The 25,599-nt window shown below is 31.7% G+C and overlaps 2 protein-coding genes across 2 annotated transcripts; both read right to left on the reverse strand.

The window, feature by feature from the left end:
* Nucleotides 1-879: 879 nt before the first annotated feature.
* LOC111715673 (uncharacterized) lies at nucleotides 880-12,596 on the reverse strand. The gene is made up of 17 exons (XM_023491034.1): nucleotides 12,562-12,596; nucleotides 12,454-12,490; nucleotides 12,306-12,369; nucleotides 12,045-12,089; nucleotides 9,773-9,865; nucleotides 8,835-8,937; nucleotides 7,635-7,729; nucleotides 6,290-6,371; nucleotides 5,635-5,686; nucleotides 5,491-5,568; nucleotides 4,555-4,612; nucleotides 3,963-4,024; nucleotides 3,580-3,675; nucleotides 2,778-2,824; nucleotides 2,399-2,443; nucleotides 1,746-1,889; nucleotides 880-1,466 (listed from the first exon to the last, which is right to left on the reverse strand). Exons 1-17 carry the CDS (start codon nucleotides 12,590-12,592, stop codon nucleotides 1,021-1,023), a joined length of 1,578 nt encoding a protein of 525 aa, XP_023346802.1. The 5' UTR covers nucleotides 12,593-12,596; the 3' UTR covers nucleotides 880-1,020.
* A 21-nt stretch (nucleotides 12,597-12,617) lies between these two features.
* On the reverse strand, nucleotides 12,618-23,415 carry LOC111715683 (ubiquitin thioesterase OTU1). The gene is made up of 14 exons (XM_023491045.1): nucleotides 23,298-23,415; nucleotides 21,607-21,662; nucleotides 21,025-21,072; nucleotides 20,289-20,329; nucleotides 18,978-19,063; nucleotides 18,618-18,716; nucleotides 18,458-18,521; nucleotides 17,700-17,806; nucleotides 16,267-16,331; nucleotides 15,822-15,863; nucleotides 15,324-15,364; nucleotides 14,999-15,093; nucleotides 14,001-14,081; nucleotides 12,618-13,346 (listed from the first exon to the last, which is right to left on the reverse strand). The coding sequence occupies exons 1-14, from the start codon at nucleotides 23,390-23,392 to the stop codon at nucleotides 13,256-13,258; spliced, it is 1,011 nt and encodes a 336-aa protein (XP_023346813.1). The 5' UTR covers nucleotides 23,393-23,415; the 3' UTR covers nucleotides 12,618-13,255.
* Between the last annotated feature and the right edge of the window lie 2,184 nt (nucleotides 23,416-25,599).

A 25,599-nucleotide genomic window follows, 5' to 3' on the forward strand; every position in this document is an offset into this window, starting at 1 on the left:
TTGTACTGTACTGTACTGTACTGTACTGTACTGTACTGTACTGTACTGTACTGTACTGTACTGTACTTTACTGTACTTTACTGTACTTTACTGTATTTTACTGTACTACACTGTACTGTACTTTACTGTACTTTACTGTACTTTACTGTACTGTACTTTACTGTACTTTACTGTACTGTACTGTACCTGTACAGTGAAAACCCTATCTTAATCTTTTGGTTCTCTTCTGATTTGAAAGCCACAAAAAACAGAGATGACTGCATGACATCGTTAATTGGAATTTAAATATTTAAACAAGATATTAAGCACTTTGATAGTATTTATATTCAACAAATTCAAAAGATAATAGAGATGACTATATGACATAGTTAATCGGAATTTAAAATATGTAAACAAGATATTAATCACATTGAAAGTATTTATTTTCAACATATTCAGAAGATAATAATTCAAAAGTTTTAAAGAAAAAATTCAAATAAATGCATTTTGTAGTTCTAGAAACAACTAGCTGAAGTGCCCGGCGTTACACGTGGAATTTGAAATAAAATCGATTATTGAAAAAGAAAATTTAGGTTTTAAAAATTTAATATTAAAAAAAAAACTAATTCTGAAAACGTATCCACCACCCCCAAAGTAGGAGTTTTTGAACGTAGAATTTGCGCTCAAACTCAGGATTTACAGATCTTTAAAAAGTTTAATATGTCTTAAATGAATCCGAAAGAAGTTTTCCACAACACTGCATACTCAGTTCAACTAACTTACAAAGCCGGTCACTCCCTTTGAAAATTAAATTTCCAATTTTTGATTGCCTATGTTCAAGGGTTCCTTCAAAAAATTTTAGCCCATTCGGTCCAGCCGTTTGGCCGGCTATAGCTGACATAATATACATTTGAGCTTTATTATTAAATCAGAAATAAACTGCATATTTAAATCAGAGATACTTATGAGGAGGTCCCGGTTTGGCAGGTGGAAATACACAGTGCTATAGTTCCTTGGTCTTCTTTATTTTTGTTTCTTATTTTACATCATATCATTATCATTTTTAGATCTAATTTTATTCATTTTAGTTTCCTTCTTCTCCGGTTCCCCTTTCTCATTTTTCTCTACTTCTCCCTCCTTCCGCACCATTTCTTCTCCTTTCTCCTTCTCCTCCTCATCGTCATCTATTCCCTCCTCTTTCACCATACTTCTTTCCTCCTCCTCCTCTCCTATAACTAGTAAAGAATCCCCAGTGTATTCCACACAATCATTGTAATCCTCATCATCCTCATCATCATCCAGACCCTCCCCATCCTCAATCAGGCCATCAACATCCTCATCCATATTCTTCCTATCCTCATCCATAGCCTTCTCATCCACATCTCCTTCTAAACCTTGCATTAAGTCAAGGCTTTCATGAATCATTCCTTGGCAATCATTTTCAGAGTTTGCTTCTATTTCCTCCACTTCTTCTTCTTCTGTACTATCTACAAAAATAAAATTATTCTTTTTTAAATTCTGATAAAACTAGAAAATGGTTTTAAATCTTAGATAGCCTGTTTACATTTTTCAAAATAAACAAAATTTGAGAAAAGTTTTCCATTTTAACAAAACTTTAAATTTATGTCTGCCTCAATTTTGTATACAAAACAACACAGAAAAATCATTTTGGAATTTGAAATGAATAAATTCTTATGCAAAGTTTATCAGTTTATCAGAAAATCCGATATTGATCATTTATAAAAAAAATTAACCCTCCCTTTTACCTGTTAGACTCGACTGTTCCTTGCTGATATGATTTTCTTCTAATTTAACTCTTTTCTGAGGTTGAGGTTGAGGGTAGGTTTGAGACTTAACCTCGGGTCTTTTCAACTTCTTAGCAGGGCTCTTAGAGGATAAAGGACTAGGCCCTAAAATAAAAGTCGAGTATTTCCAAAAATTTGAGTAATATAAAGGTTTTTTTCTGCGTATTTCTTCTGGGATAAAAATTTTATTGATGAAAGAAATAAAAAATCATTTCAAATACCCAAATGTTTAAAATGGGTTTAAAGCTCTAACATTATTATTAGCCTAAGAAAGGTGGTTCGAATATAAGTTTTTTTATTTGACAAGGCAATGAAAAAAAACTACTTTGAGAAGAAGTTCAAATAGATCATTTATTTCAGTTCTGATCAGACCCATGATCCTGGATCCTGGATTCGCACAAAAAGAGGTTTCAGATCCAAATCAGAATCCAGGATCCAGGATCCAGGGGGCTAAATCGTGCGTTTCCGAATCCTCAGTTCTGCCTTAAGGATTTTTAAAATCAAAATTCAAGACTTACTTTCATTACTTTTCAATAATATTTGGAACGATCAAGAGAGGGAAAGATGAGCTTAAGTTAATTAATAAATATAAATATATATACATATAAACTAACCTATAACAGATTCAAATCGAAGCATGTCTGCTGTGCAAACTGAATCTAAAATTAATAAAATTAAAGCAAATGTGGAACTAATAAAACATGGGGACTGGGAACCTTTACACACAAATGTAGGACAATAGTAAACGTTAAAAGTCTTCATTGATTGCACAAAAATAATGTCCAGTTCCCATTGCTGTAAAATTAGAACATTTCCTTAATTCGATTGAAATCCTGTATCATATAGTGAAAACCAGAAAACTTTGAAATAGTAATACGACATTAAAAATTTTACTATTCCAGAGTTTTCTGGTTCTCACTGTATATAGCTAGTGCCCAAATCCGACTTCTTAGATCAGGATCATGGGACAATAGACAATAATCAGTTTTTTACCTAATTCTAGCAAACTAAATGCATCCCGGAATTCATGCATCTCACTTCTGAACAACTCATACATTTATATAACCTTAATATATTTAAGACTGTTAGTGTTTTAATATCATGTATTAGTAAACTGGATAGAGTGGATAATGATATGGTTTAATATCATGTATTAGTAAACTGGATAGAGTGGATAATGATATGGTTTAATATCATGTATTGGTAAACTGGATAGAGTGGATTATAATCGTTATATAACCCCTAATTTGGCTCTATTCGATGTCGAAATGTATGCCATAATCTCAGTCAAAAAACTGGATATACATTCCTTTAAGATACTCTGAGCAGGTATCGGCTAGGGAGGGACCTGACTAAAGAAAATGATATTGATAAAAGAAATATCTACTACCAAGTTTATATTTTCACCAGAAATGTTTAATATTTTTGTAAGAAATATTGTTTCTAAGGATATAGGTTTTATAATTATCTGTCATGACACCCCTTCATAACTCTTTAGTGTAAATATATCATTGATACAGATACAACACATAGAAAGGAAGAAAATAACTAAATTAGAAAATTATTTATAAATCAAAGGAATTTAAATACAATTTTAAAACGAAGGTTTTGTAACAATAGTTTTGTGACATTTTTTATATTTTTTTTAAGATGAAGATATTGTAAAGTTTAATAAACTTAACAGTTTTAAACTCCTGGAAGTTTAATCATTTTTGACCCTTCAAGGCCACTTTAACACGTCAATACTGTTTTTTTAAAGAAAATACATCAAATTAATAAATAAATGTTTAGTTTCCTAGATTTAAAAACTACAGTAGCGCCCAACAAATATTGAAGTGTTCCCTTCAATACTCTAGTTCGAATATCAGGCAGAAAAACGGTAAATAAATCCCTAAATAACAAAAATTACAGTTATCATTTAGTAATAATAGTGAAAAATAGCAATAACAATAACATCAACGATAAAAATAACAATAACAATAACTTAAACAGTAACAGTATCATTAACAATAACAGCAACAATAATAATAACAATAACAGTAACAATAACAATAACTTAAACAGTAACATATCATTAACAATAACAGCAACAATAACGGTAACAATAAAAATAGAAATAACAATAACAAGTTAAGCGAAAATAATGATGAAAATTACAAAACATTTTTGTTATCTAACCTTTTATAAGAAGGTTGTGAAAAGCATGCCTTGAAGAAACTACTATAATGAGCTAACACAGCCTGATAGATAAAATATAATAGATAGATATACACGATTATAGGAAAAAAGACTATAGATAGTAGATGATGGATAATATATGATAAATACTAAGATTATAGATAGATAATAGATAAGAGATAGTAAGATTAAAGATAGATAACACATAATAAAATGAAAGATATGATGAAAAATACAGCTGTACTATTATTTCACAAGTGCAATATGTGCAAGAATATGTGTTCTTTATTTTCTGTTTTTACACTTTTTTATTTAATCTTAGAAAACATGTCAACAAATGTTATATTTGACAGTTGTGACGTCGTGTATAATTGGTCAATTTCTTTGTTGCCACCGATTGTACTTGATAATCTATTTGGGTACTAGCTAATAAGCAGATTTTAGATTGGTAAAACATAAAAGGTATAACAACAGATAATACACAGATTATAGCTAGTTATATTTAATGAATCGACTGCCAAAAAAGTTGTATTATTACCTTTAAAAAATATATTCTCATTATTTACTAGAAAGTCCAGAATCTAAAGGGTACCTTATAAAAGTAAAGATTCCCATCAGCACAGATAAATTCCAGATCAGTTACTCCAGTTCTAAAAAGTGATTTTAACTAAAAGTAAATTAAAGGAAGTGTTCGCGAAAAATAAAAGGGGGTATAGGCTTAATGCGATAAAAAAGCGCTTTTGATCGCTCATTATCTTACTTCTGTTGCGTCTATAAGGAGAAAATTGTTAAAGACGTCTCATACCGAATAACTTAGCGGCCATACAAATTGAGAAAATTGCAACTTACGACTTAGACCGTGAAAAAATCAATTTAATTTCAAACAAATCATTCAGATATTACAACCTATAGTCATCGATTATCCTTCGCCACATTTGTATATAGTTTATATTTTATAATTTTTTAAAATTAATTTGTTTGTTTTTCTTGCCGCTTGCGCAGCTATCTAAGAATGCCGCACACCAATAACAATTTTCGAAATCAGTTGAAAACGTTTTCTAAAAAATGAAATATTATAAAATATAAACTATATACAAATGTGGCGAAAGATAATCGATGACTATAGGTTGTAATATCTAAATGATTTGTTTGAAATTAAATCGATTTTTTTACGGTCTACGTTGTATGTTGCAATTTTCTCAATTTGTATGGCCGCTAAGTTATTAGGTAGACGTCTTTAACAATTTTCTCCTTATAGGCGCAACAGATAGAAGTGAGATTATCCCATACCCCTCACTTAAATCCTGTATCTGCCCCTGCTTGATTCTCGAACTTTTATCTAGATAAATACAAAATTATCCGTCATAGGTTTAAAGGGTACCGATGTGAATCTGGTATGGAATTCTTTGCATGAAATGTCACTTGAAATTATGCCTACAGTCCCTTTTAGAGCCAAATATTGGTAGATCTGAGGTAGATAAGTCGATAGAAGTACCTAGTTGTAGAAATATGTAGTAAAGTAGAATACCTAGTGGTAGATATTGGTAGATCAGAAAGTAGAGCACAAATTCCACGGATTTTGTAGAAATCTACTTCTTCACATTCACTGTAGAACAATACAAATTTATAATTTTTAATGATTCATTTAAAAAAAGATGTATTAAATACTTACTCATCTTCAAGTATCAGTAAAGGAGGAGGAGGTTTTTTAACAACTCTACCTTCTAATCAAAACAACAAGTTTTAACTTTTTAATTATAATTATAGAAATATTGAAAAGGTCAAATTTATGCAAAATAACTGGTTCAACTTTGTAACCTCGTGGCTCCCCCGGTTTTAATTTTACGCATAAACTTGAGAGCAACAAACTTAATTCGTTGCATTGAAGTTTACATATACTTCGTTCTTTTCAATAGTTTTAAGTTCTGATTGAACATATGCAAAATATTAATACAATGCCACAAACGTAAATTATCTAGCCCCTATGTCTTTGCAAATCAGATTGTATTAACCTTTAATATTTCAAACATAGATTATTTGATCTAATCAGAATTCATAGTTTGAAATATCTAAGGCCTACGACATTGGGTTGTAAAGATATAGGAATAAAATCAGAGTTTGTGGAAAAGACTTAATTTCTTTACTCTTCTTTATGTACTACTGTTAATAAACGTGTTACGGTTAGAGATTCAAATAAATAGTATACCAGACAAATTGCAATATAAAATGACTAAAAAATCATAAAAACATTTTATTTGTACTTTTATCATGGTTCGTCCATTTTTCGCGAACATTCTCTTTAACTATGAAAACATTGTTGTGTGTTCCTTTAATAATTCTCTGTTTGTGGTCTGCGTGCAGTTTAGAATCAACATGATTGACAGCTTCTAAAGGATTTGTAATCTCTACCTAAATAATGGTCAAATATTGAAGAAAATATGAAGATTATTGTTAAAATAATAATAATTTTTTCTATGCCGTTCTAAAATATATCTGGGTTGAATATTTAATTCTACTTTTGTTAAGTCTTACATATAAAAAATTCAAAGCTACAATAGCCTTTTTCTTGTTTCAGCTCTTCAGTTTTATTAAATTCCAACTGAATCTTTTTGTAATCTTACCACATTATGAAGTTTTATATTAATCTCTTTGTATTCCTACTCTAAAAAATGTCAGCTTTATATTTTTGTATTTCCGACTTTCAGAAGTAATTTTTTGCATAATTCTGCTCCATCCAACTTTAGCTTTATCTTGATATATTCTTATTTATCATAAAATGTCACATGAATCTCTTTGTATTCCTACTCCATACAATTCCAGTTGTATATTTCTTGTATTCCTCTTAGTATTAAATTTTTTAACTTACTACAACTTGTATCTCGCTTCCCGTGGTAAATTAGAATCTCTTTGTATTCCTACTCCATAAAGTTCCAGTTATATATTTATTGTATTCCTCTTTGTATAAAATCTTTAAACTTACTACAACTTGTATCTCGCTTCCCTTGGTAAATTAGAATCTCTTTGTATTCCTACTCCATAAGATTCCAGTTGTATATTTCTTGTATTCCTCTTTGTATTAAATCTCTAAACTTACTACAACTTGTATCTCGCTTCCCTTGGTAAATTAGAATCTCTTTGTATTCCTACTCCATAAAATTCCAGTAGTATATTTTTTGTATTCCTCTTTGTGTTAAATCTTTAAACTTACTACAACTTGTATCTTGCTTCCCGTGGTAAATTAGAATCTCTTTGTATTCCTACTCCATAAAGTTCCAGTTGTATATTATTCCTCTTTGTGTTAAATCTTTAAACTTACTACAACTTGTATCTTGCTTCCCGTGGTAAATTAGAATCTCTTTGTATTCCTACTCCATAAAGTTCCAGTTGTATATTTATTGTATTCCTCTTTGTATTAAATCTTTAAACTTACCACAACTTGTATCTCGCTTCCCTTGGTAAATTAGAGGTCCTGGCTAATATTCAGTAAACCTTAACTTTAGACACCCTATTCTTACATTACATGAAGATTTTTGGAATTTGCTATTTGATATTTTTTTGATTTGCTTTTTTGAACTTTTTGACGGATTTTGAACGAGAACTCAAAATAAGACTAATAATATTCTAATACGGATAGGAATACTTCGTTGTACAGTTGTACGTTAACCAGCTTACCCTTGGACAGTATTTACACTTGATAGTTGACGTTTGGTGATCATCCTCGAGATCTGACGGATACTCATCTATCAATATAGGAGGGTCAAGTACTCCTAGAATAAAATGAAAATATTTAACATTCTTTCATTTCTTCCTTATGTAAAAAAAAACTCAATAAAACTTTTACTATTCTGCTAGATACTTTCCCCTCAAATGTTATTTAATTTTCCAAAAAAAAAAACAAAAATTCAACAAAGAAACGTTAAAAAAAATCTATTTTGAACAATTCAGGGAATAAAATAAGATTTAATTTTTCTCTTTTTAAATAACTTTATCTAGATTCTATACATTTAATAACTTTCTTTTTATTTTTCTAATTCAATTTCTGAAAACTAACTGACTGACTTGACATGTTATAAATAAAGCTGTCTCACAAATCCAATTAATTTTCGACTGTTTTTAACAAGCACTCTCTCCCCTTCACATTTGTAATAAGTAAAATAGAAAATTTCAAACGCTGGACTTATCATCTAAATAAATATAAAGTAGTAATCTCTGTATGGTTAGTTTGGATGGCCAATCATAACTCATGACCCCCTTGAAAGATTCGCTTGAATTTTTGATTTGGGTAAATCTACGGGAATGTTTTTGGTCTGGTTGGATATTTCAAACTGAAGGTGGTGATTTTTATAGAAGAACTCCAGGCAAAGCTTGGTTTCCAAGCTAATTAGTTAACACACGGAAAATTCTTACATGCATGCATTACATATTATGGATAAAAGTTAAAAGAGGTATTCATGCTTTGACCCATTTTTCTGTTTATTTAGTTGATGGTATTTTATCTATACAATTAAATACCATGAATAAGACCAAAATTACCCTAATGGTCTCTTTGATGAAGCATGCCAAGAATGCAGTACAGTAAAAACAACTTGATGCTAACAATAATAAACAAGAGAACGTTATATGCATTATACTATCTAATCAGTTAGAATGAGATGAAATTGGCAGCAACTTCAGATGTTCGTTCATGAATAAATATAAACAATCGTCATTTTTAATCCAAACTGGTAGAGTTTTCTTGAAAATCTCCCACCCATTGGGGCACAAAAACCTCTCAAACCATAAATTTTAATATTCCAGGGGGGGAGCCCCCATAGCTCCCCTGAATACACCTCTGAACCTAGACTGGTTTATAACAAGAGAATATTGTTTAACCTCTCTGTTCTGTTCCTGGCAGATCACACATAACCATCTCAGTGGGTTTAATCAAAGGAACTAGAGCAGGAGAAGATATAGTGGCAGATCCACCCTGCTCCAACTAAATATATATACTAAAGCAGGACAAGATATAGTGGTAGATCCACCCTGCTCCAACTAAACATTAAGATATACTAGAGCAGGAGAAGATATAGTGGCAGATCCACCCTGCTCCAACTAAATATATATACTAGAGCAGGAGAAGATATAGTGGCAGATCCACCCTGCTCCAACTAAACATAGAGAAATACTAGAGCAGGAGAAGATATAGTGGCAGATCCACCCTGCTCCAACTAAACATATATACTAGAGCAGGAGAAGATATAGTGGTAGATCCACCATGCTCCAACTAAATATATATACTAAAGCAGGAGAAGATAAAGTGGTAGATCCACCCTGCTCCAACTAAATATATATACTAGAGCAGGAGAAGATATAGTGGTAGATCCACCCTGCTCCAACTAAACATAAAGATATACTAGAGCAGGAAAAGATAAAGTGGTAGATCAACCCTGCTCCAACTAAACATATATACTAGAGAAGGAGAAGATATAGTGGTAGATCCTCCCTGCTCCGACTAATCTTAAAGAAATACTAGAGCAGGAGAAGATATAGTGGTAGATCCTCCCTGCTCCGACTAATCTTAAAGATATGCTAGAGCAGGAGAAGATTTAGTGGTAGATCCTCCCTACTCCGACTAATCTTAAAGATATACTAGAGCAGGAGAAGATTTAGTGGTAGATCATCCCTGCTCTAACTAAAAAGAATGAAAATACTTGTGTCGTAAACCTTCTTTTTTTCGGACATTTTAGTGAAGGCATTATTTTGAATCAAAGGGAATTGAAAGAATAAAAGAACCGGAGGAGGAGGTAAAAACTTTTAAATGTAAAATTAACCTTATTCTCCAGATGTTTAATACTTCGTAGATGTTCACTGACTCTACTACTCTTAGTATTGATTATCTTGTCACACCATGTACAGTACAGCACCTGGAATATGTAGAGTACAGCACCTGTAATATGTACGGTAAAGCACCTGGAATGTACACAGTACAGCACCTGGAATATGTACGGCACAACACCTGTAATATTTACAGTACAGCACCTGGAATATGTACGTTACAGCACTTGGAATATGTACAGTACAGTACTTGGGATATGTACGGTGCAGCACTTGTATTCTGGAATATGTACAGTATAGCACCTGGAATATGTACAGTATAGCAACTGTTAATTGTAATATGTACATTACAGCACATGGAATATGTTAAAAGTACAGTAAAGTACCTGGAATATGTACAGTACAGCACAGTACCTGGAATATGTACGTAATGCATAGAGAACATCAGCTAAAATATTCTTAATAGATTCAGTACATAAACATGTAATTGGTATGTACCAGGGTGTGTATTTTTAAAAAATTTGAAAATTAATGATTTTTGAAAATCTGAGTGAAAAAAAGACGAAACATTTGACATCAAATGGCAAGATTTTTCAATTTGTTAATACTTTTTAACCAAAAATTTATTAATTTTCCAATAAAAATCATTCATTTTTCCAAATTCATCGATTAAAAACCCTAAAAAATAATTGACATAATATATAGAAAAATCATGATAAAATTCGAGATCGATTTTGAAAATGAGAAAATTTAATTAACCCTGTAGTGAAGTTACTTTTAAAGTATCCACATTCCTTACTCCACCCTTGCTTACCATACAAGTAAACTCAATAAATCAAACTATAGGTGAAAATTGATGCTGAGCACACTGAATTCTTTTAAATTTAATTTTCAATTTGTTTCTTAAACTAGGTTTCACTCATTCATTTTCCAATTTTTAAGTTTGTTTAAGAGCTTTAAATACGAGAACTGCGTCAAAAGAAAATAAGTTTTTAAATTGAGTTAATAAAATTATAAAATTTAAGAACTTTATTAGCATCAAATTTAAATATTGAATATTCAAATTATGACCCCACGTGTATTATTCAGAGTCTATAAGAAAGGAACTATATATATATATAAATTTTTAAGAATTTTTAAGAATAATTAAAGATCTCAGAAAAAAATGGACTTTAAAAGGCAAGATTTTTCATCCTTTTTGATACTTATTTTCCAAAATATTATTTATTTTTCTTTAAGATATACATCCCTGTATTCTTATCTCTATAGCTTTGCAGATAGGTGTCGAAGAACATAGATATTTCATACTAAGCTAGATCTGACGACAAGATAAATCAGTAAACCAACATATAATTGTTGTTAAAGGTATATTTTGATCGAATCAAGTTGGACAAAATGCAGTATTTAGGTGATTCTTTATTCTTATTCTTTACAGGAAAACTGTAAGTTTTGTAAGATCTAAATTTTGAAGAAGATAAAAACTTTTTTAAAGATTGTTTTTGTTTAAAAATGACTGTTACGGGGTGAGGTAGTTTTTTAAAATTTGTTTCAATTAAAAATATATTCCACATTAGAAGATTTTAAACATTAAAATAGAAATTTTAAAAGTGCATAATGCAAGTCAAATTAAAGAAAGGAATTGAACTGAAGTTTTCTAATCCCTTCATCTTTGCAACCTGATGGGATAAACCTTTGATATCTCAAACTTAAATTATTTTCCCAACAGAATTTATAGTCTGTAATATCAAAGGTCTGCACCGTTGGGTTGAAAAAATATAGGGATTATAATATGAGAGTTCTTGGCAAAGACCTAATTCCTTTCAAAAGATTGAAATCCAAATTGTTGTCGATCATTACTTATCTTATTGAAGAGCTATTGAGAAGAAGAAATTTTTAAAAAGAAATTGAGTCTTTTTGCAACAAACTCTGATTTTTAAATCTTTGCAAACCTATGTCAAAGACTTCAGATGTTTTAAACTATGAATTTGATCTAAACCTTCTGACTAGTGGCGTGGGGTTTGAAGATTATATTTTCAGACTGACACAGGCTTAAACAATTAGTTTCCATTTTATCTTCCGGACCCAATTTGATGAATTGGAGAGATTGCTTAACTACCTACCGCCGGTTCAAACCTGTTTACACCGATTCAAATCCTCATAAATCTTTAACTTTAAATAGATGATTAAACTTTGAACCAGCAGTAGGTAGTTCACTGACCTAGCTCAAATTCATTAAATTCGGTCCTCAAATAAGTTGTGAAGGTTTACCTCTTCTCCTGTAGCTGTGAATTTACAAAGGAAGTCCCCCGGGTACTGAATAAACAATCAATCAAAACAATTCAAAATAAATTGATTAAAATGGGCCAAATTCAATTAAAACATATATTTCAGAGAAAAAGGTAAAATATTTTTTTTTATCTCAGGTCTCAGAAATGAAAAATGAGATTGCCAAATTAATCCATTGCGAAAGATTTTTAATTGATGAATTGATTACATGATAAATTGATTAATTATTTAATGAAAGAATGCCTGAAGAACTCTGTATTGAGCAGATTCAGCTTTAGTTATATGCTCATCTAATCTAGGTCTACCACTGAAACAATAATCATAAAATAATAATAATAATAATGTTAATTAAATTATTATGATGAATATGATGATTAAGATAAAAACTTACTCATAAATAGGGTTCTCATCGAATAGCTGAACTTCGGCTAAAAACATTATAAGTATCCATAAAAAAATCAAAATTTTTGTTAATTAATATTTGAAAAATGACACTAACCTATACTTGCAGTTTTCTTGTATCTTGACATGATAATCTGTAATATCAAAAACATTTTTCAATCGTTATTACATTCAGTCATAGCATTGAAAAAAGGCTGACAAATCCAAATTCTTTGTTCTAAGCCAAAAGAATAATTGTAAACAAATGAACTAGAATTTAACATACCTTTTTTTTGCAAAATAATCAAATTGATAAGTAGGAATGGTAAACAAAGCTTAATTGAAGAAGTAAAAGGTGTTTTGATTATAAGCAAATATTGAAATACCATATTTTTTAATGACATTTTCGCCTGTGGGTTCTTCAATAAAAATACACAGTTATTCAGAAATCATTTTTTATCTTTCCCCCTTTTCATTTTATATTTTAAATCATGTACAATGGATTAAAATAAGTATACAAAAAACTTGCTGGGAAGTTTATCTTTCCAAAAGTAAAAGAACTTAGCAAAGACAAAATCTTTAAGAATTGAGATCCAAAGGATGAGAGATGAAAGTAAACCAACCAAGTATATAAAAAAAGCAGCAGTATTATCAACAGCTCAAAGGAATGTTTTAAGGATAAGTCCGAATTCAAGGTGTGCTCAAATTCACCACAAAAAATTTTCCAATTCCAATTTATACATTGCCAGAAGCTTAAGAAGATCTTTGTGCGTTTTAATATCATCATTATATGTTGATGCTGCAAACTAAGCCTAAATTTCTGAGAAATTAGTGTGCTTGGTAGACTGGGCATGAGATTGAGCCTCTTTTTCTCCCATCATTCTATGACCGCATACCAGACACCTGAATAATTACAAACATTTAATCAATAAATTTTAATAAATATCATTTTTGTTTAACCCGCCTCAGTGTATTTTCTGTCAATGCTGAATACTGATGGGATGTTATTGCAATCTGATGGTGTAAACCTTTCACAGAGTCATTTAAATATTTAAAGTCTACGACATTTGGTTGCAAAGATAAAGGAAGTAGAAAATCAAAGTTTCTGGTATTATAGTTCCTTTGAGAAAATATAACGGAAGCATTTCAAGGAGATTAGTTAATTGGAACAGATTTAGATTCCTGAAAATCTTTGACACCTCATGGAATAACTTGCCACTGCCAGAGAAGAACTGGATAGTGGATATTAACGTGTACAATTATTCTAATATATTTTGTAATAGGAAATCATAGATGAAAATAAAAAATAATTTTTTTTTCATCAAGGATCAAACGTTTTTTTCTGAAACATATCACGGTCGATCAAAGGTTTGCTGCAGATGTTTTCAACTCTAGACACAAACTGAAACGTTTACGTTTCCAACATGAAGCCATGAATTGTACATCCTACATGCATAAATGCTTTGAGAGGTTTTGAAATTTTTGGTTATGGGATGAAAAAGAACCCAAGATCGGTTTTATTTAATTAAAAGACATGAATTTGTTTAATAAGCCTACTTGAGAGTGAACCCCGCAGTATCAGTGTAGTTGTGTGCCAGTTTCTCCTTCTCAGCTAGTTTCAGAGCACTCTCAAGAATGCTAAAATAAATATCATTTTTAGATCCAATATAATATCAAGCATTTTTTCCTTCTCTGCTAGTTTCAGAGTACTCTCAAGAATACTAAAATAAATATCATTTTTAGATCAAATATAATATCAAGCATTTTCTCCTTCTCAGCTAGTTTCAGAGCACTCTCAAGAATACTGAAATAAATCTAGTATTTAGATCAAAAATAAATTTTAGGCATGAAAACATTTGACGTGGTATGACTTTTAACCCATTTGTTCTTGCATTATGTACACATAGTGTACACCTACCATTTTCTTGCATTATGTACACATATTGTACACCAACCTATTCTCCGAGTTATTTTCTTGCATTATGTACACATCTTTTACACCAACCTATTCTCCGAGTTATTTTCTTGCATTATGTACACATATTGTACACCTACTTATTCTCCAAGTTATTCTCTTGCATTATGTACACATATTGTACACCTACCTATTCTCCGAGTTATTTTCTTGTATTATGTACACTTATTGTACACCTACCTATTCTCCGAGGTATTTTCTTGCATTATGTACACATATTGTACACCAACCTATTCTCCGAGGTATTTTCTTGTATTATGTACACATATTGTACACCAACCTATTCTCCGAGGTATTTTCTTGTATTATGTACACATATTGTACACCAACCTACTCTCCGAGGTGTTTTCTTGCATTATGTACACATATTGTACACCTACCTATTCCCCGAGGTATTTTCTTGTATTATGTACACATATTGTACACCAACCTATTCTCCAAGGTATTTTCTTGTATTATGTACACATATTGTACACCAACCTATTCTCCGAGGTGTTTTCTTGCATTATGTACACATATTGTACACCTACCTATTCTCCAAGGTATTTTCTTGTGTTATGTACACATATTTTACACCAACCTATTCTCCGAGGTATTAAATACAGATCGTTTGCTCTGTGAGGAAGGAAGGTAGAGAGCATCATAATGGATTCCGTCATAGATTAGTATCATCATCTGTAAATTTTAATTTTCAATATTTTTACAGAAAAAATTTAGAAAAAGACTTATCGAAATGTGACCGATGATACAAATCTTCAAAAAATTATAATTTAATAGGCACCATGCGTTACAATCTGAAAAGGAAAAATATTCAAAACCAAAGCCAGTTGTAGTGTCTTTTCCTACCCCTACCCCAGTTTAAAATTCATGAACAATCCTTTTAAATCAGATTAATTTAAAATTTCCTGTGAAAAGTTCCCAGTTTCTCCAAACTTGGTGAGACAACCTGTAAAAGAAAAAATTAACATATAAAATGTTATTTTCTGATATTTTTTTTAGACCACTCGTGTGACTTCATAAATGTTATTTCTTTATCAAAATACAAAATTGTATTGCAAAGTTTCAAAAAATTTGTGTGGAGCAACATTGTGAATTATTTTCCGACTACAAACAGTAAGCTGAGCCTAATCCCAAAATAGTTATATATAGAAGTTAAGCTCATAACAGGAATGTTTATTTTTATTCTAATATAACATCTCAAATATACACTGATACACTGAATACTGACAAGAAAACTCAAAATTTATTTTTCAGAGAAACTTTTTTTCCAAGAATTTATTTAAGAACGACTTAAAAATTAAACTCCTATTAAGGATGATCCATTAGAAGGAATGTTACATGCGTAATCCATTTTCAAAAAAAAAAAAATTGATAGAAATTAATTTTTTCAAAATCTAGTTTACCTGACTTGGTGTCAACGACAACAATCTGAACTTGGAAGTATTCTAACGGGACACGGTAGTTCAAGATAAACAAAAAAGAAAATGTTTTTAATTATTTAAATTTATTTTAAAAATGTTTTTTTTTATTTCCGTTAATAGTGCTTAAATCTAAAATAATTAGAGTAAATTTTCGTTGAGACAATTTTTAGAAAAGCTGAGAAATAATTTATACTCCCTCAACCAACCACGTAGTGGGGTTTGAAAATAAGTCAGTTTAAAAAAGGTACAAAAATGAAGAGCAAAATATTGACTTTGCTGTTTCAAAGCTTAAAATCATTTACCACAAAATATTTTGAACAAATATCAAAAACGATCAAATGTTGAGGCTGTAGCAGACTAAGTTAAAAATATTTTTCAGCACTGTCCCTTTAAAGGGAACGTGTTTGAATCTAAGAGAACCGGTTTCCTGCTAGTATCTGTAGTTCTATTCCTCCACCCCAAGCATCCTTCCCCTGGATCCAAGCACAGTATCTGAACAAACAGATTTGTTTGTTTTCTTCTTATGTTTGTACTTCTAAAATGTTGTGTTATTTCAGAGGTTACGCATTTTTAGTACTGCGGTGAACTGTTTCTGGGCGGTAAAGTTAACACAAGACGGATGTCGCAGCCTGACATGGGATCCATTCTCACATAAAAAATCAATTAAATATTCTGGTCATGGGAAACTATTATGTGAATTATCAAAATTATCAAAATTATCAAAATTATCAAAAATAAATGCTTTTATCTTCCTCGGATACTAGAAATCACTGATGCATTTATTCTTGTTTACAAACACCGCTCAGAAAGAACTGGTTTCAATATGTAAGCAGAGAATACGCAACAGCAATTAACTTTCCTTGCCTTGTTACCTTGGTCAAAAACTAAGTTTTGGACAGATTTTTGTTTGACCAATCAAACAACAAGATCTACGGGGAGACCAAAAAACCGTGAAAAAGGATGACAACATTTTAATATTTGAGAAATTTTATGTGCATTTGATGTTGTTAAAAAAGCAAATTGTTTGACCAGTATTACTGTCTTTATTGTAGAGAGCAGCATTTAAAGTCATAACTTGAGTGTAACAGTCGTCTTTCTATTTCACAGTTTAATGGGTTTCACTGGGTTTCATCTGTGAAAAGTCTTCTTTTATATATTGAGAACCGGAAAACTTTGGAATTTAGGAAGACGACTTTAAGACTCAAGTTATGACTTTTAATAGTCCAATGAACATTATACACAGCAATTGTGCAGTGTAAACAGACTCATTTCACTTAAAAACCTGGGATTTAATATCTTAATAGTAAAGCTATTTGCTTTGAAACAACATTAAATACACTTTAGTATTGCAAAATGTTGTCTTACTAAGCTACAGTTTTACTTTTACTTGTAACTTACTTTTAAGCTTGGAAACTAGAAAATGCAATTCAATTCATATGTTTGTGATTCTAAAAATATAAATGAAATAGTTTGACTCATTCCATTCGTTTTTCGTGTAGGTTTTGGACTTCATCTCAAAATTGAAAAATCTTTTTTTTTTATTATATTGAAGAGTGTTTATTATGGATTAACTGTATACTGTATAGTATTGNTAATCTTATATTTTTTAAGACATAGTTTACTCTTCGACAGAATGCATACCCTTATATAAACGAAAATATAATTTAATATCCTTTTCTTTCTTGGTAATTACTCTAGGTATTAATAATGAGTATGGCTGCAAGTGACAGAATAATCAGTTACTGTATACATCCCAAGAAAGAAATATAAATATATATAAAAATAATAAAGGGTTTAAAATAGGAAATGCAAGAATAAAGATCTGAGATGGAACCCAATATGGAACCTTCAGACGACGACCTTTCATTAGTTTGTCCTAGGAACGGTTCTGAATATTTTTCAGGGTCTCCAGCAACTGTTGTAGCAATAATCTCTCTCATAAACACAGAATGCTCACTCTTCACAACCTTTAAAAGTTCAACGTCAGCGTCGGAATACAATAGAGTTTTTCTACTCTGAAATTATAACTTTTCGAATTGAACATCTAGAATCTACACGTGTTAACGTAAGTGCTTCTATTGATTAATAATTGAAGCTTAATAAGCAAAAAAAAAATTATTAAATCTATAAGTAAGCTCAAAAAAAAGGATATTGTTAATATTTGCAAATTATCTTTTTTCCATCTCATAATCTGAGTTCTTTTCCCTTATGTCCATTTGACAGCCCAAATTTTTATTTTGAAACTGGACATAATTAATCCTATCTCCCGGACATAATTAATCCTATCTCCCTGGACATATTAATCCTATCTCCCGGACATAATTAATCCTATCTCCCTAGACATAATTAATCCTATCTCCCCGGGCATAATTAATCCTATCTCCCCAGACATGATTAATCCTATCTCCCCGGACATAATTAATCCTATCTCCCTGGGCATATTAATCCTATCTCCCAGACATGATTAATCCTAACTCCCCGGACATAATTAATCCTAACTCCCTGGACATAATTAATCCTATCTCCCCGGACATAATTAAACCTACCTCCCCGGACATAATTAAACCTACCTCCCCGGACATAATTAATCCTATCTCCCCTGGCATAATTAAACCTACCTCCCCGGACATACAGAAGTTAATGGAAGTGAACAGACAGCTGTTATCGGCTGGCACAACTTGTCTAAAAATCAAATACAATGTTTTATCATTATGTATCCATATAGCCATTATACCATCATATTGTTATTATTGCTGAATTAAACAATGTTAGTGATACCTTTTAAGTTCTACATCTGAGTCCGCTTTTAGTCGTTTACGTCCCTCATCCGGAGTTGGCCCACTATGCTTTGTCCCACCAACCGCTGATGCAGAACCACTGTGAAGAAATACATAAATGTATAAATTTTGAATAATTATACGAAGGCTATAAAGGAAAAAAACAATATTAACAATTCAAATATTTCGGTAAAGTTAGGAAAGAACAAATTTTAACATGAGAAATTAAAGAACTCCAAAGAAATGATTATAGAACTGCAAAGAGTGACCAAAAAATCAATTAAAATATTTAGGATGTTAACAAAATGTACAAGGATATATAAACAACGAAGAAGCGAAACTGAAGGAGAAAAAAATTTACCCAAAAACCATTCCATTGGATTGAGGTTCCTTCTCTTTTGTCGGTTGAACTACAGTATCTCCTGTCCCTATCCCAGGTTTATCAAACTTAAATACAACTCAATTATAAAAACATATCTTCCTACCCCCCCACCCCCTCCCAGTTAAAGTTTTTCCTCACTCAAAAATAAATAAATAGATTAATTAATTAAATTACATTAGCAATGTAACAGCTAGATTTTAACAATACTTCCATAATACCCCGCGGGCCATATTGTGCCCAAAATATTTCGGCCAGATGTCAGAGCTTTTGTTTGAATCTTGGGTTTAAGCATTAATCTCCTTCTTGTTCAGGTATACGGATTAATTTAATATCCTGCTTTGGTCATACCCTGCAGAAACAACATGAACAAAGAGATAAAACATTTAGTCTCCAGTTTTAAAGTAAACACATTGAATATCGAGATCAAGCGTTCAAGATTAAAGATATTCCACTCAAAAGTTCTGATCTCTGACCAAATTTCTTTACAGGCGAATGAGGACCATTACAGTCCCTTTAATAATTATCTCTAAGTACCTGATATATCAATGTATCTCTAGGTACCTGATATATTTATGTATCTCTAGGTACCTGATATATTAATGTATCTCTAAGTACCTGATATATTAATGTATCTCTAGGTACCTGGCATATTAATGCATCTCTAGGTACCTGATATATATATGTATATCTAGGTACCTGATGTATTAATGCATCTCTAGGTACCTGATATATTAATGTATCTCTAAGTACCTGATATATCAATGTATCACTAGGTACCTGATATATTAATGTATCTCTAGGTACCTGATATATTAATGTATCTCTAGGTACATGATATATCAATGTATCTCTAGGTACCTGATATATTTATGTATCTCTAGGTACCTGATATATTAATGTATCTCTAAGTACCTGATATATTAATGTATCTCTAGGTACATGATATATCAATGTATCTCTAGGTACCTGATATATTTATGTATCTCTAGGTACCTGATATATTAATGTATCTCTAGGTACCTGGGATATTAATGTATCTCTAGGTACCTGATATATTCATGTATCTCTAGGTACCTGGCATATTAATGTATCTCTAGGTACCTGGCATATCAATGTATCTCTAGGTACCTGATATATTTATGTACCTCTAGGTACCTGATATATTAATGTATCTCTAGGTACCTGATATATTAATGTATCTTTAGGTACCTGATATATTTATGTATCTCTAGGTACCTAATATATTTATGTATCTCTAGGTACCTGACATATTAATGTATCTCTAGGTACCTGATATATTAATGTATCTCCGGATTTGATTTCTGTAGAACCTAGATTATAATTTTCAAATTTACGCAGATTCATTTTCTTTTTGTTTTCCTAACAACATTCGTATTTACTGACATTAATAATTTTTTCACTTTTAATTAAATCAAATATTTTAGATATTCTAAGACCAAAAACTAACCTGATTAAAAAGTTTGACAATCTTTAATCAAATTAATCTGCTAAATTTTTTTTATCTAAGTGTCAATCTTTTATTTTTTTTTATTAAATAAGTACGTTAGATATTTTTCAATCAAATCAATTTTTTATTGGTGTTTTTGGTATTATTTAGTATTTAAAAATAAAATGTATTTCTAAAAAATAAGTAATCTTGCAAATGTTAATTTACTCGATCTAAGGTTTTTAATAATAAATCTAGTAGTTCTTAATTTAATCAATTCTGCAATTATATCAATCTAATATTCTTCAGTTAAACCAATCTTCACAGGAATTGAGTCTTTACTGCAAACTTAAATATTTTAATCCCTATATCTTTGCATTCAAATGTCTTAGACGTGAGATATTTGAAAACATTGAATTCTGTTGGATTAAATAATCTAGGTTTAGAATATCGAGCCAGAGGTTTTCACAATTTAGGTTGCAAAGATATAGTTATTATAAAATTTATTTAAGTATGTGACAAAGACTCAATTCCTTTAATTAAGAAAAATATTTGTTTAAATTTAAGATATTTTATTACCTATAGATATCTGGCGGTCTGATATATCAAGAGGTTTGGGGGGAAATCCTAAACAAAATATATTCAATATTGTACAATGAAAAGTTATATTTATTTTATACAGACGTGAATATACAGTGGTCGGCGATTATATCAATACGATGAAGACGACTTTTATTAATAATAATATCAATTCTAACAAGCATTTTTAAATTCCAAGTTTACAAGTAAACAAAGTGAAGCTGTTAATTGACAACTTCTCTTTGTTTCAATGTTTAAGTGTTTCTGCTGTTAAAATTTAAATATAAAGTCGTCTACATAGTATTGATGTATAACGAAGGCGACTGTATTAGAAAATTCGCTGGCTTAGTGGTGGTGGGGGGACGTTTTTTAATAGTCCTGTTTACAGTCTAGATCTCTAAAAAACTGTATTTTGTTATGATAAAATCTGGATTTGTCCTTACATAATCCATTTTTCTGAATTGGTTGTAAAACAATTAAATATAAATAAAATTTTTTTCGATTTTTGGGGGGGGGGCATTGGGGATCGGAGGTGTTAATTTGTCAAGTGTACACTTCTGCTGCTTTTCAAAAATACTTGACCTGACAATATCTTTAAGTGATCACTATTTGAGTTCTCTATTCCCAAAACATCAAAACTAAAAACAGGATGAATTAATTCGTGAAAAATTATACTTTTTATTTTCATGAAATAGGATAAAGGAACTGAAAACTAGTCACAAGATCTAATTTTGTAAAATCTCTTTGCTATCTGATGACTTAAATCTTTACTATTTCAACTATTTAATCTAACAAAATTCATAGCATGAAATATCCAAGGTCTACGACATTACGTTGCAACGATAGGGATTAGAAAATTAGAATTTGCAGGTAGTAATCACTTATCAGTTATTTTACTTATTATTTACTAAACTACAGGGTGCTCCAAGAAACATGGGAAATATATGATCACTATTTTGTGTGGGACCTCACATGACCCCAAGGAAGGTCTATGGATGACAAAAATTTAATAAAAGTAGCTACCACTAATTTGTCTTTCGTTACATTTTCAAAATTCACGATTTTTTTTTTATAAAATAAGTGAACTTTTTTTGTTAATTTGTTTTACAATGTATACTAAGAGAAAATGTTCACAATTAAAATAGAAGATGGGCGCTAGCGTCCTGAAAACCTAGCATGTTATATATTTACTTTGCTTGTTTGTTTGTTTGAATCCAATAAATGTCAAAATGGCTGAACTGATCCGGCCCAAAGTTAAAGTTGAAGATGTTCCCGAAGCTCGACCCGAAAGCCTAGTACGCTTTACATGCTTTCAAGGATCAGGGCGGCCTCCGAAAGGTTCCATTGGGTGGGAGGGGGTTAACAAGTTATCCAGGTCCGCCCTAGAGAACGATTTTTGGACCCCCCATCCCCCCCTCCTATCAATTTTATACATGGGTCTTACAGAAAGTATCTTAACTTAACCTAACCCNTGTATTTGTATTTAAAAAAATAATAAGTTGAACTTGAAAATGTAAAAAAAATAATGTATTGACAATCAAATGAAACTTCAAAGAATAAAACTTACACTATTTCATCATAAATTAAAATAATATTTTTAGTTTTTAGTTCTGTTTAGTGTTTGCTACGGTCACGGACACTGTTGCACTCGCTTCGTACTGAGTTGAGTTTGAACTTTGAATTACGAAGAGTATAGGTATACTGTGTGTACACAAATATATGTATTCCTTGACCCTGAACAGCTTGAGTCACACAACTATGGATTTAACCATGAATCATGATATAAAAGTTGAAATATAATAATAATTTTTATACAGAAAATTGTTTTAATAATAATTAAAATTTTTTTTTTTCAAATATAGTAGACCAGATTTGTTTAAACTGCGCCAAAAAACAAAAATTATAGTAAATAGTGTCAGGGTCGAGGGGGGGGCGAGGGGGGGGCGAAAAATGCTGAGGGGGGGGGCGAAACTCGGTTCGCCCCCCCCCTAGTTGCGCCACTGGCTTCTCAATAGTATACTTAAGGGAAAGAAAGCCTAGAACAAAACAGGAAAAATATCTGTCTTAATAAACTATAATGTGTGAGAAGCTAAAAATCTAGTTTTTTGGTCATTAGTCATTAATTGTGACTCTTTTTGAGTCTTTTAAGTCAAACAAATTTTCTTGCCCCCCTCGAACTTAAATCCTGTATCCGCCCCTGACCCCACCCCCTATCCTCAAGATTAAATCTTAATTTTAATACGGATTATCCATTATTCAACTAAAAAATGTACCTCTGTGTAATAAGTTTCTGAATTGTGTCTGTAGGGTTTATATCTTTAAGAACCCCCTGACCGGCTGGGTACCGGACACGTAGGGTTAACGACATTTTCCTAAACACTGCACTGCAGTCTGAAAAAGAAAATCTAGAATTGATACTAAAAAGATTTGTATTTAATCTACAGATTTTCTTCGAAAAATCATTAAAAAATGTTACGTTTTAATGACTGATGTATGTATATTACTGCATGTTTGTTTTTCACTGCAGAAATCAACAGCTACATTTTGCAATTGATATGTTTATCTTTCGACAGTTAGGATTCGTCAGCTGATCTCAGGTTCGGCCGGACTGCCGCCGAACCGACCCGACTAGTATTCCCGGCCGTCCGTACCGGCCAGTCGTCGGCCAGGATTGTATCTATCTATCTATGAGTACTTGGTAGAATATCTATCTATCTCCAGAGATATAACAACAAAATTACTCTAAATGAATTCTCGGTGAAATTATAGTGAAAAGCAAGTTGTTTCTGGTTTTGTTTATAAATTTCGATACACTTATAGATAGTGCTAAATATTTATTAAACCTAATTTACGCGAATTATGTATCGAATTTATCTATTCATTAATGTTTTATTATTAAATTTGGTGATCTCAAAGACGACTTTTAAACTCATTACTTAAATATCCGCTATACTGCACTTCTGACCTACGCCAAATCCGCTATACAACACATCCGACCTACTAGCACGTGGTTTTACAGCTGCGATATGGACATGTGGCCGCAGCGCCCGGCCCCCTAGCCTGTCCTAGCCGCGGCGCTCGGCCCCCTAGCCTGTCCTAGCCGCATGCGCTCGGCCCAGAAATTGTCTTAACCTAATTCCTAACCCTTGAATGATTCACCGACAAAGGGTCAAACGACCCAGGGTCAAACGACACAGGGTCAAACGACACAGGTTCAAACGACAAGGGGTCAAAAACGCGACAAAGGGTCAAACGACACAGGGTCAAACGACAAAGAGTCAAAAAATGCGACAAAAGGGCAAATTTTTTTTTAATTTTGACGGTTAGTATTTTTTATTATTATTTAAGGTTAGGAATTAGGTACATTCTGGGCCGAGCGCTGCGCCTAGAACAGGCGCGCGGGAGCCGAGCGCTGCGGCCACGGGTTAGGTTAGGTAAGACACTTTCTGGCCCGAGCGCAGCGGCTAGGACAGGCTAGGGGGCCGAGCGCTATGGCCACATGGTCAATTATATCCATTTATTTATTATTATTTAGGGTTAGGTTAAAAAAGTATAATAAAATGTCGATTTTTTAGAAACAATGTTTTTTTCTGCTAGTTTTTTTTGAAGGAGAGATAAAGTAGTGCTTAGAAGGTAATTATATGGACTGTATGTGTGCCTTTTAAGTATCTTACTTATGCCTGATATCCAAGAAGCCAAGTGTTATGTATTTACAGTTCGAATTGTGCCCCCCCCTAGGAGCTCCTAGGGGGGGGGGCAAAAAAAATTTTTGCGCTTCGCGCAAATCTTGCCCCCCCTAGATTTATTTCTGTATACGCGCTTGCAACCCGACCATTATGGAAGCCAGAATCAGACTAAAGTTTTAAATCTTTAAGAAAGTTTGGCGGATTTTTGTGATTAAAATTGCGAGTTTCCTATGATTCAAATCAAAAAATATTTTTATCATTTTGACCTTTTGTCGTTTGACCCATTTGTCGCACTTTTGACCCTTTGTCGTTTGACCCAGTGTCGTTTGACCCTGTGTCGTTTTACCCTGTGTCGTTTGACCCTTTGTCGTTTGACCCTTTGTCGGTGAATCCCTCAAATAATACAAAAAAATAAACAGCTGGCGTAGGTCCGATATTGCAGTAGGTCGGAAAGTTCGGGAGTTCAGTAGGGGGGATATTGCGTATAGACGATGTAACATTACCACTTAAAAAATATATATATACATGGGTTCCCCACAATTTCACAAATTTCACAAAGGATGAAACTTCCACGTCGATTGATTGAGAATAATGGAGGAAGACTGAAGAGTAAAACAATTAATAGAATATTGAATAAATTCTATAGAACAAGTAAATATTGGATGAAGAGAATAAGAGAATATTGGATAAAGAGAATAAGAGAATACTCGATAAAGAGAATAAGAGAATATCAGATGAAGACATGAGATTATTGGATAACTAGAGAATATTGGAGTTGGATAAAAATAATAAGAGATAAAGATAATATAAAGATAAAGACAAAAGGAGAATTGGATAAAGAATAAGCGGGGGCGTAAATAAGGATTCTGTAGGGGGGGGGGGGGGGGGG

The sequence above is a fragment of the Eurytemora carolleeae genome, unplaced genomic scaffold, assembly GCF_000591075.1.
Source record: "Eurytemora carolleeae unplaced genomic scaffold, Eaff_2.0 scaffold14, whole genome shotgun sequence".
NCBI classification, from domain to species: Eukaryota; Metazoa; Arthropoda; class Copepoda; order Calanoida; family Temoridae; genus Eurytemora; species Eurytemora carolleeae.